The sequence below is a fragment of the Centrocercus urophasianus genome, unplaced genomic scaffold (genome assembly GCF_019232065.1).
Source record: "Centrocercus urophasianus isolate 14NV4802_14NV808 unplaced genomic scaffold, USGS_Curo_1.0 seq_46, whole genome shotgun sequence".
NCBI classification, from domain to species: domain Eukaryota; kingdom Metazoa; phylum Chordata; class Aves; order Galliformes; family Phasianidae; genus Centrocercus; species Centrocercus urophasianus.
Window position 1 is genome coordinate 3144508 of NW_024885044.1, and position 11614 is coordinate 3156121.

The 11614-nt window shown below is 46.0% G+C and overlaps 2 protein-coding genes across 2 annotated transcripts; one reads left to right on the forward strand and one right to left on the reverse strand.

Annotated features, from left to right (window-relative positions):
- The first annotated feature begins 2394 nt into the window (after positions 1-2394).
- DDX27 (DEAD-box helicase 27) lies at positions 2395-8227 on the forward strand. The gene is made up of 21 exons (XM_042834375.1): positions 2395-2485; positions 2568-2702; positions 2785-2844; positions 3132-3288; positions 3614-3663; positions 3822-3908; positions 4203-4308; positions 4392-4565; positions 4884-5034; positions 5190-5289; positions 5401-5542; positions 5617-5770; positions 5888-5969; positions 6043-6220; positions 6360-6466; positions 6613-6718; positions 6824-6918; positions 7022-7148; positions 7430-7514; positions 7690-7764; positions 8025-8227. The coding sequence occupies exons 1-21, from the start codon at positions 2396-2398 to the stop codon at positions 8038-8040; spliced, it is 2277 nt and encodes a 758-aa protein (XP_042690309.1). The 5' UTR covers position 2395; the 3' UTR covers positions 8041-8227.
- A 630-nt stretch (positions 8228-8857) lies between these two features.
- SNRPB (small nuclear ribonucleoprotein polypeptides B and B1) lies at positions 8858-11584 on the reverse strand. Its single transcript, XM_042834389.1, has 7 exons — positions 11481-11584; positions 11244-11395; positions 10481-10592; positions 10081-10233; positions 9563-9701; positions 9287-9412; positions 8858-9045 (listed from the first exon to the last, which is right to left on the reverse strand). The coding sequence occupies exons 1-7, from the start codon at positions 11481-11483 to the stop codon at positions 9008-9010; spliced, it is 723 nt and encodes a 240-aa protein (XP_042690323.1). The 5' UTR covers positions 11484-11584; the 3' UTR covers positions 8858-9007.
- Between the last annotated feature and the right edge of the window lie 30 nt (positions 11585-11614).

The following is an 11614-nucleotide window of genomic DNA, read 5'->3' on the forward strand; positions in this document are numbered from 1 at the left end:
CAAGAATGATAATAGAAATTTAACTTATTTGGGAACAAAAGACTTGAGATCTTTGTATAATACAATATCCACTCTCTTTCAAAGTGGATTAGTAGTTTCCCTGCAGACATGTAAGAACTCCAGCCAGAGGCAAGCCGTGTTGGGACAGAGAGAAGAGACATTAAAAAGGAATGCTGCCATCCCACTTCAAACAGAAAGTTTTACACTGTGAGAATTCTGTCTTAAGACAAGCAGGAGATGAGAACTGTGAACAGACCACCAGCTGAGTAGGGAAATCTTATGGAAGAAGCCAGAAGACGTCACTCAATTAAAGGGTTTATAGAAGGAAAATTCCCTGTGCATCAGAGAACAGAATGGAACAGTGCTTTATAGGTAAAAAGAGGAGGAGGAATGCTGACAAATAGTTCTCTCACGAGTCAAGAAAATTGACTCGTGTTAAGCAGGAAGCAAGGCACATCTGCTCTACACAACACTGTGGACCAGAGAGTTCTTTCTTGGTCTTAAGGGGAAAACCTTCATCACAGCCCCGGTCTTTTCCAGGCTGCACTTCAGATTGCTGTAAAAATCCTCACATGGCAAGAAGTGAATGTTGATGTACGAATTGCTCACACGGAGAAACTGATGCGCAAAATGAAATGCCGGAGATGCTAAAATCTCGGCCTAACATACTCGGTTCAAAACTAAAGAGAACTCTTTGGAAATATCGCGTAAAAGCTTTCCTATTTAACTTCGTGCCCTATTTTCCGTTTGGCCGCTGCGCCCCGCTTCAGACAAGGCACGGTCACGCGTTGCCCTCTAGTGGTTCCTCGGTCAGGATGCTGCCCCGGGTTTAAAACGGGCACGGGAATCAAAATATTCGGGCTTCAGCCTGCATCGACTGAGCGAGAGATCAGCGCCTCCCTCAGAGACCAGCACGCCTGCGACACAAGTAATCCGTGTGTTGGCAGCAACTTGTAGAAGTGAAGTTGAAATTCTGGTAATTAAAAGAGATTTGATTCGGTGTTTTAAATGTAATCATATTTAAAAGTAAAATGTTTACCATTTAAGTGAGAATAAATTGGGAGCCTACCACCTCAACCCACTGTAAAATGATCTGTCTAATCTGTTTGATCGGATAAGAGCCGACTGTGACTTACAGAAGTAGTTTAAATCAGAAAGCTCCTTTCAGACCTGGAGTTTACTTTTAAGAAGGAGGCTGTGTGTTGGCTGAACCGATGACACAAAGAGCCTATCAATACATCCATAAAGTGTATTGTACAACTGCAAAGATATCTTTTTTTCCCTCTCATGCTGTATCCTTCCTTGCTTTCTTCAACACCTTTAACTTACTGCTACATACTGCCAATCGCTCTCCTTAGCCTTCAACAGCTTTTTAAGAAGCAGAATGTTTGATGAAATGATCTGCTGGGCTGCCATCAAATACCAAGAGAGAGAAGAACAATTACCAATGGAGTGGTAAGCAGCTCTTTATGGACACAATCGTATCAATCATAAACCACAGCAGGTTGGGAAATAATTGGATGCTAATGCAACTGAGAATTGCTTCTGACACTGATGATGTTCTTAGGACCTCTGGAGTGCTGCTATTGGGTGAACTGGTATTGCCAGTCATGCTGCTATGCAAACAGCAGCTCCCTCCATTTTGGTTTTATCACTTTTTCAAATTATTTTTGTTTCATAGATGTAAATGCAGCTATCGCTGGCCAATCATTACTTTGGGATGTAGATAGTGGCAAAAGAAGTTTCCCAAAAGGACCGATCCAATAAGAAAAGATCTTCATCGTTGCCCATCTGAGAGGGTTATGCCAGGAAAGGCAGTTCTAGTTAGCTGAGTTCTAGTTAGCTGAGAGTCCCCTTCTGCAGGAGCAAATGAAGGAACACAAATTGGGCTCCATTACATCTCCAGGTGTTTTGTGCCTCATGCCTCACTTACATCCCCAAACCCATCCTCGCTGTGCTGCTGCTCCTATCAGCCAGGAAGGCTTGCATGCCTGCACAGCATCACTCTGAGAATGAACAAAGCATTCGAGCACACAACATTGAATTTCAATCCTCTACGAAAGTAATCGTGCACAAAATTGAGCCGTAAAGTAAAATGACTATTGGGTATCAATGCCACTTTTCCAAACCTATTTGTCCCCCAAAGGGGAAAATCCACCTATTTGGGGGATTGAGAGAAAGCCACTGAAAAATCCCAGATCGTTCCGCCGAGCCCACGAATTGCAAATAGCAGATACGAGCCGGAGGAACGACAGCCCCCAACCCTCCCGGCGCCGCCGCTTTCAGTTTCCCTTTCCCGGGGCGGAGCCGCCGCTCCCTGCGCCCCGTGCCGCCCCACTGCGCAGGCGCTGCTGCGCGGCCACGCGGTGCTGCGGGATCGCTGGGAGGGGCGGACATGCTGCGCAGCCTGGGGCTGGTGGGCACCATCGCGGAGGGGGACGCGGGGCCCGAGGAGCCCGAGTCGGGAGATTCTGAGGATGAAGAGGTGAGGCCGGGCCGGTTCACTTTGGGTTGGATGATGTGAGGCCGGTTCGGTTCGGCTCGGTCGCTCACGGGTGTCGTTACAGGAGGTGCGGCCGGCGCCGGGCTCCGGACGGCGGGGAGCGGCAGGAGGGGACTTCAGCTCCGCCTTCGTGTTCGGCGAGGTGGAGGCCGGCGGGGAGGGCGCCTGGGCGGCAGCGCTGCGTCAGCTCCGCGGCAAGGTGAGCCCTGCGGCCGGGAGCGGATCGCCGCCTGCTGTCCCGGTCTCCTCTCATCTCCTTGCCTTTATTTTTTCCTGCTTAGAGATCGGCTACCACGCTGGATGAGAAGATTGAGAAAGTGAGGCAGAAAAGGAAGATTCAGGTCGGGCTTCCTCCAAGTGCCACATTGCGGCGCGGTCTGGAATGAGTTTGGTTTCTCCGAACGCGGTGCTGGAGCTGCAGCTGTCAGTTTGCAGCCACACCTGCTGGCCTTGTTGTATGCAGGACTGTTAATGCTTACATTGAAGCTGTGGGTGTGAGTGGGCTCGTAACAAACCAAAAAAGCTCGCAAAGGAGTAAAGTTTCCTTCTTTACCCATTGCACATCATCCATTCCATTTCTTTGCCCGTTTCACTTTATCCACTTGGCTTGTTTCATTCTTCTGTCCAGGAAAAAGAAGCTAAGCAAGCAAAAGTGAAAGATGGCGATGCAGGAACTGAGGATAATCAGTCCGAAAAGAGGGAATGTGAGGACTTTGGTAGAGAGGAAGAAGAGGACAACGAGTCCCAGTACTCATTGGATGATGAAACTATCTTCACAAAAGCAGGTACGTAGAGCAAACATGGACAGGCCACTGATCTGCTGGAGAACAACCTTTAATGAAGTCTTGGTGGGGATGAACAAGAATTTCTCACTTTGTGAGATCTGCAGATCTCTGTGATCAGTCAAGCTCATTTTGAATGGTAGCTCTGGTACTTCTGTTGGGGTGGTTCTTGAATGAGGAGGTTTGCTTGGTGTTTTACTCCACTCTTGCCTATATTTCTGAGGCTTTTTCATCAATAACTTCTTATAAGCAAGAAGTACCAAATGAGAGCACACAGAATGTGTTATATGTTTAGTTGTACTAAAATTCCTATTGTAATTCTTTGCAGATACAATTAAAGTGAAGGAAAGGAAGAGATCGAAAAAAGGAGGACAAAAAGTAAGTGATAGAGAGAATGGCACCAGATCGTTGTCCAGTCAGTATAACTTCTGGAAGAGCATAATGAACTGTAGGTCACAGAGCAAACCAGAGCCCTGTGGCTGCATGCTGTGTTGCTGAGTGTGGTTTTCTTGTTTTGCTTTTGTTGCTGTTTCTAGGAAGCAGAAAGCTTTTTTGAAGATGCTTCTCAATATGATGATAGCTTGTCATTCCAGGACATGAATCTTTCCCGACCTTTGCTTAAGGTATTTATCTAGTTTAGTTATTACATGTATTGCTGTAAAGAATGTTGGACGGTCTCTTTCCACCACTCAAAGCCGTTGCATTGCTCCTCTCTTTGCAACCACTCTGAAAAGGAAATGAGGTGGGGTGTGGTATGATAGTAAGCTCTCTCAAACCTTTCCTGGTTTGGGAGGTGGTCCAGTTCTTTACCACTTTTATGGCTGTTATTGAGCCATATTGAGTGGAGAAAGTGTTCCAGACGTAGCCTCAATAGAAGTGAATAGAGACAGCACTAAACTGTTTTGTCTGCTTTGAAGGCAATCACAGCTCTTGGTTTCAAGCAGCCAACTCCAATTCAGAAGGCTTGTATCCCAGTGGGTCTTCTGGGGAAGGATATTTGTGCTTGTGCTGCTACTGGTACAGGTGAGGGCTTGAGCCGTGGGACGTGGAGAATTCAGAGTATTTGCAGTAACTCCTGGTAATTCTTCTTAATTTTTCTTCTGTAGGCAAAACAGCTGCTTTCATCTTGCCTGTGCTTGAGCGCCTGATTTACAAACCTCGTCAGGCCCCAATAACGAGGGTACTGGTTCTTGTGCCAACACGAGAACTGGGTATTCAGGTGCATTCTGTCACAAAACAGCTGGCACAGTTCAGCAGTGTCACAACTTGCCTTGCTGTAGGTGAGTATGAAGTTGCATACGTGGATTGCATTGATCACTATGAACTGCTATGTCGAAGCTATGCTCTAAAACTGGACACTGTGGTTGTTGCAAACGTGCTTCTAGAAGGTGTGCTAGAGTTCAAAATCTCACTTTCCAATGCTATGCAGGTTTTTTGGTTGTTGGTTTTGTTGTTTTCCATAAAAAGAAAAGGTGAGGGCACTTCCAGTTGTGAATGTGTAATGAATCTGTGCTATTTTCCCATTTCTCAGGGTATTTGGAAAGATGTACTGTGTAGATCCTGCTCACAGACTCAGCAGCCTGTTTGCTCTCTTTCAGGTGGCCTAGATGTGAAGACTCAGGAAGCAGCTCTGCGCTCTGGGCCAGACATTCTTATTGCAACTCCTGGGCGACTAATTGATCATCTCCACAACTGTCCCTCTTTCCACCTGAGCAGTGTGGAAGTGCTTATTTTGGATGAAGCAGACAGGTAGGCTAGACAGAGCAGTGGTGGAAAATGTGATGGCAGCTTCCTCTTCTCCTTTTCCCAGGATGTAGGGCAATCTTTGTGACCCTGCCTTACGTAATGGTTCTTAACTAGAACTAGATAAAGTTGTATGATCTCGCTGTGTTTCTCTTGTGTAGGATGCTGGATGAGTACTTTGAGGAACAGATGAAGGAAATAATCAGGTTATGTGCCAAGCACCGGCAGACAATGCTTTTCTCTGCCACAATGACAGAGGAGGTAAAGCAGGCTGCTGGGAAACATGCTCAGGCAGATGGTTGAATAGATGGCTGTCTATTAAATCTTTCACCAGAAAGTGTTGAACTTTTTTTCTTCAATGTTTTCTGATAGGTGAAAGATTTGGCTTCTGTTTCCCTGAAGAATCCCACCCGAATTTTTGTGAACAGCAACACAGATGTTGCCCCTTTCCTGAGGCAGGAATTCATCCGGATCAGACCCAACCGAGAGGGAGACCGTGAGGCCATTGTGTCAGGTGAGCAATGACCAAGGAAAAGATGGAATCAGTGGGTGACTGTGAAGCAGGCTGCTGAGAGGACTTTCTTTCAGCTCTACTGACACGGACCTTCCCAGATCACGTGATGCTTTTCACCCAGACAAAGAAGCAAGCTCATCGTATGCACATCCTGCTTGGGTTGATGGGTCTGCGGGTTGGGGAGCTTCATGGGAACCTCTCCCAGGCACAGCGACTGGAAGCACTCAGGTATTACTGGGCTTACTGGGCCATCGTGGGAAGGAACAAAGTAGCTAAAAGCTGGAAGTTTTAGAGAAAAAGTGAATCTCTGTATTCATAGCTAATATATTTGCTGTTTTTGTTCAGGCGTTTTAAGGATGAGCAGATTGATATTCTGGTAGCTACAGATGTGGCTGCGCGAGGACTTGACATAGAAGGTGTTAAAACAGTGAGTGTTTGCAACGCTGATCTTTTTAACAAGTCCTTCAATGTAATTTCCCTACTAACACTTCATTTAATAGGTGATCAATTTTACCATGCCCAACACCACCAAACACTATGTTCATCGAGTGGGTCGAACAGCAAGAGCAGGTAGGGCTGGTCGCTCAGTTTCACTCGTGGGTGAGGAAGAGCGGAAGATGCTGAAGGAGATTGTGAAGTCTGCCAAAACACCAGTGAAAGCCAGAATTCTCCCTCAAGGTAGGCACAGAGATTAAAAAAGAGAGCCACAGGCAAGGAACGTTGCTGTACACAGAAGAGACTCTTAAAAGAGATGCTAAACAGTAAAAGTGGACATTAAATAGGCTGTCTGATATAATTCAGGCTGGATCTTTTTCAGATGTCATACTGAAATTCCGAGAAAAGATTGAGAATCTGGAGAAAGATGTGTATGCAGTTCTGTGCCTGGAGCGTGAGGAACGTGAAATGCAGCAGTCAGAGGCCCAGGTAGGTTTTCTGTAGGATGTTGACCTGGAGTCTGTAATGCAAAATGAGAAGATGACCCTAGCGTGCTTAACCTGCATAATTTAGAAGGGAAATTGGTAGATATTCCTTGGCAACCATGAGCTTACATCTTGTCTGACTTGTTTCAGATCAATAAGGCAAAGAAGCAGTTGGAGGAAGGAAAACAGGAGACTGCAGCCAAGGGTGTAGAGCGGAGCTGGTTCCAGACCCGTGAGGAGAGGAAGAAAGAAAAACGTGAGTTGTAGCAGTGCTGGGCATGCTAAATTCTGTAGCTGCAAGTAGAATGTGCTCTATCCTTTGAGAGGTCTTTATTCCATGCTTTTCTCTGTCTTTCTCCAGTGGCTAAAGCACTGCAGGAGTTTGACCTAGCATTACGAGGCAAAAAAAAAAGGAAGAAATTTATGCAGGACACACAGAAAAAAGTCCAGATGACAGTGAGTATAATTATGGGTAAATGGGACCCTGGAGTAGATTTTCTTTGTTTTTTCCTCAGCAAAACCTCTCATAGCTGTAAATGTACATTTTTACACTTTCTAGCCAGAGGAGAGGTCGCAGTTTGAAATCCTGAAATCTCAAATGTATGCTGAGCGGCTGGCAAAAAGAAATCGGCGACTGAAGCGGGCCCGAGCTTTGCCAGAAGAGGAACCAGCAACAGCACCAAAAGGTGGAGAAAACACTTCTGTTCCACAGCTGATAAACCTTATGTCAATTGCTTTGTTGCATAGGGGTGAAATGAACTAAGTTGTGTAGTGGGGAGCACCAAATCAGAAGGAAAGGCCGCTGGTGCTGGTCAGGGAACACAGTTGCAAAGGGGAGAGTCATTGCTTTTCCTGATGGTGATGCTAATTGGTGTGGTCACAAATATTGGGCTTTAGAAACAAGATGATGCTCTGACCTTCTCATTACAGCCAACGTTCTGACTATTGTATTGTCTCCTTGTGTTAGGCCCCAAGCGGAAGAAAAAGGTGTCTGTGTTTGATGAAGAGCTTACCAACACAAGCAGGAAGGCTCTGAAGCAGTATCGTGCAGGGTAATGGCTTAGCAGCAATGTTAGCATAGACCTTCCACAGTGTCTGAACTTTCTCAGCAGTGGTTTTCAGGGTACTGAGTAAAAGGATCCATTCCAGTTATTTTATGGGCATAGCAGAGCAGGGTGTCCTTCTGTAAGTACATGTGACATTTCCTTGTTTTTCTCTCTGTAACAGTCCGTCGTTTGAGGATCGGAAACGCTTGGGTATGGCCCAACGTAGGAAAGGAGGAAACTTTAAATCCAAGTCCAGGTATAGTTCCTCTTTCTATTTCAAGTTTTTCTTGATTTCCTTTTACTGTAATGGTTGAAAGGCCCTTTCTAAGACATCTGATGCTTCTACAGCAGTTTAATCTGGTGCTGCAGGGTCTGGGAGAAATCAAAGAGAATGTGTGGTAGTATATGTCTGCATTTTAGCATGAGAGAGCATTGCCTAGTAAAAGCATTGTGCTGCTCCTTATTTATCACTGAGGTAGGCTGGTGCAATGTGATTTCAAGGATCATCTCTTTCAGGTACAAGAGGAAGTAAGAATTGTTTTACCAAGTGGGGAATCCGGGCTATCTGGACACTTCAGGCTTCTCTCCAGGGCCTGGATTTCTTCACACAGGGAGGAACTGAATAGATTTTCATCAAGTCTCAGAATAGCTTTGGACTGTTCATTTATAGCTGGTTGAACACTATGCGAAAATATTTTCAGCCACTATAATAAATTTTCTATTAAAAAAAAAATTAGTTCTTGTTCTAGTTCTTAGTTCTAGTGCTTCTGTGATTTGTTACTTAATGTGGTTGGAAGGATTTATAGACGTGAGAGTTTGTTTCTAAATAGAGTACCCTAGATGCCCTTCCAAGGGGTATAATCTGATCCTCTGAAAGGAAACTGTCCCTCCTAACCAACTGAACAGAAAGCAGCCATAAGGCAAGACCAGAATACCAATATTTGTTACTAGGAGCATTGCACTTATATATAAACATCACATTGGCTTATTGCAAGCTAAAAAAACAGCAGCTTAATATAGAGCTTCAGTGATTACTATTAATAATACAAGTGGCACTGTCCTTACTGTACTCCAAGTAAAAGGGAGAATTCTGATTAGTAACCCGTAGCTTTGCTGCAGTGTTAATCTCTTGTTACTTTTTACTCTCCATATCAATTATCTTTCATCAGCTACTTGATAATTTTCTGTAGTATCCCTCAATTCCTAAAAAGGATATGAGTCAATATAGACCCTAGCTCCTGGGTCTATGGGAATAACTCTTCTGGCTTCAAACATGTTCTTCCTTCACACCCAAAGCACAGAAGCAGAATGTAATGAGTGCAGCCCTGAAGAGATCAGTACACTACTGATAAACTCTACTGTTTTCCAACTTTATTAAAAAGGGCAAACTTTACAAGCAGTAAATAGAAAATATACATAGCAAAGTTCAAACAAGTGATACTGCTCAGTATGTTTCCTTATTAGTCTTCTCACAGTTCTAAGGTATGTTGTAGAGGATCCTAGGGCCTTGGTGGACGCATGCCAGGGGGAGGGGGTCCTGGAAATAAAGAAAAAGAGTTAAATATTGAAGAGGTCAGAGGAAGCAAAGCTCATAAACCTGTGAGATCCCGTGCACAAGGTGGCCTTGGGCCCCATTTTCAACACTGATAAATCTATTGGCGACTAGCATAGCTGGGGAGCCATTGAAGTGTACCACTCTCCAAATGTCAGTTTTTGTTTTTTGGTTTTTTTTTTTTTTACATTATAGCTTCTATGCAGGTAGGATAACTGCCACTCACCTCTCATTCCTGGGGGTGGTGGTCTCATGCCTGGTGGTGGCATTCCCATAGGAGCACCTCGGCCAGGTGGCATTCCCATTGGTGGACCCATAGGTGGTCTCATGCCTGGAGGAGGTCCCATCATTCCTTGAACCAGAGAAAAAACAAGTACATAAATTCAGCTGAACGCAAAAGGCCCTAATGGTATATCAGAATATAATCCTCAAAACCAGCTCTCCGTTGCCCATCTGGCCCCATAATGCAGGCTCCCTGCTGTTCCACTGCAGTAAATCCTACCTGGAGGAGGGGCTCCTCTGCTCATGGGGGGAGGAGGACCCCCACGTCCTGGTGTGTATTGAGTTGGGGCTCCTGCTATGCTAGCAGTGGCTGCTGCAGCAGCAGCTGCAACCGTTCCACGACCCTGGGGCGTCATCACCTGCAAACAACATAAACAGATTCATAGAAAACCATATAACTGGTTTATATTAATAACTTACTATAGCCAAAACTTACATTCTTAATTCCAAAAACTGTGCCAGTCTTCCCTTTATGTTTTAAGTAATGCTACAACCGTGTAATACAATTCCCTGAATACCACTTGAATTCAGGAAAACTCTTCTTTCAGCATGAGATCCAGAGTAACTAGGTGGAGTTGGTATCAAAATAAAAAGAAAACCCCACACCAACAAAAGCTCAAAGCTCAAGCATCTTGGTACCAGAAGTTAAGATTACTATTTTTTTCACTTTGCCAATTTTTTGCATCAAACCTCAGAATATACCAGACAAATCCTTTTTAATGGGCCACGGTATCTCACCTGTTGGGATGGTCCTCCAACTCCTCTGACAGGGCCAGCTAATCCTGCTGGAGCCTGGGGCATGGGTGCACCAGCTGGTACTCCCCTTCCTGCTGCTCTCCCAACTCCAGGTCCTCCAGCAGCTCCAGCAAGAGGCACACGGGCAATTCCAGTCTGAAAACAGACATGCACACACTCAAAAATGTATCAAAGCAGAAGTCCTCAGGTTTTAGGAATCCCCACTTCTGTCCAGTCAATATCTGAGGCAGTGAACAGGTGAACTTTCTGCAGTGGAATTTGCTGTGCCTGCAACAGTCACAACAGCACCTGGAAGTCTAGAACATGGCACAATAGCCATCTCTTCCAAGGCTACATCTACCAAACTTCCTTTTCTCCTTAGTTCTGCACTCATTCTCCTTACATCTTTTGGAGGTGGCCCTTCAACTGTCATAGACACCAAGTTTTCTCCTCGCAGCAACACAAGACCAAGGACTCGTTTTTCTTCCCGTTCCGGCTGTTTCGAATTCTTAGGTCTAACGAGAAAAGAGAAAGAAAACATTACAAGACAAAGAAAATCATGTTGTTCTTTGAACAACAGCTCTGTGATGCTGCTGTTGAGTGAATACAGAATCATAGAATGGTTAAATTGGCAGGGACCTGTACAGGTCACCAACTCCAACCCCCTGCAGTGTGCAGGGACACTCACAGCTCCATCAGTACTCACAGCCCCCCAGCCTGACCCAAGTGCCTGCAGGGATGGGGCACCCACCTCATCTCTGTGCCACCTGCCTCACCACCCTTATCGTAAAAATTTTCTTCCTTACCTCCAATCTAAATCTCCCATCTATTAGATTGAAACCATTCCCCTTACCCTATCATTGAGGCCCTATTGAAGTGTCCACATCCTCTTCTTTCTTACAGTAAGGATCTTAAGAACGTTAAGAAATCTCTTACAATACTGAAAGATACAGTCTGACTGTTCCACAGCTGAGAATCTGCTATGAAAATAAATTAACACATACCTACCACCCAGGCTAAGAACGCTGAGAAGCCCAAACAGAAGATGAACACCATCCCCGCGACTCTTTTTCCCCCAGCACGCTTAACGGGCTGTGACAGTAGCATCGCGGGTGGAGCTGCGCGGAGCCGCCCGGGGCTCCACCCGACCCGGCGCTGCCACTCACTTGATCTTACGGAACTCGTCGCAGTCGCAGAGGATGAGGTTCATGTGCTTATCGAAGGCCTTGAAGGTGCCGATGAAGACGCGGCCATCCTGCAGGATGCACCGCATGCGGTAGTCGATGTGCTGCAGCATCTTGCTGCTCTTTCCCACCGTCTGTAAGAAACCACCGTTACACCGCGCGTTACCGCGGGCAGCATCTCAGCCGGCCCGACCCCCCCGCAGCGCCCGCAAGGCTCACCATGGTTGCGGTTCTCTATGCTCTCCCCCGCCGCCGCACAAACGCCTCCCGCTCTACCGGAAGCACCCTCGCACCGCACCGCCACTTCCGCCCGCCCGCACGCGGATCTCTGCTGCCGGCCCCGCCCCTTCCGC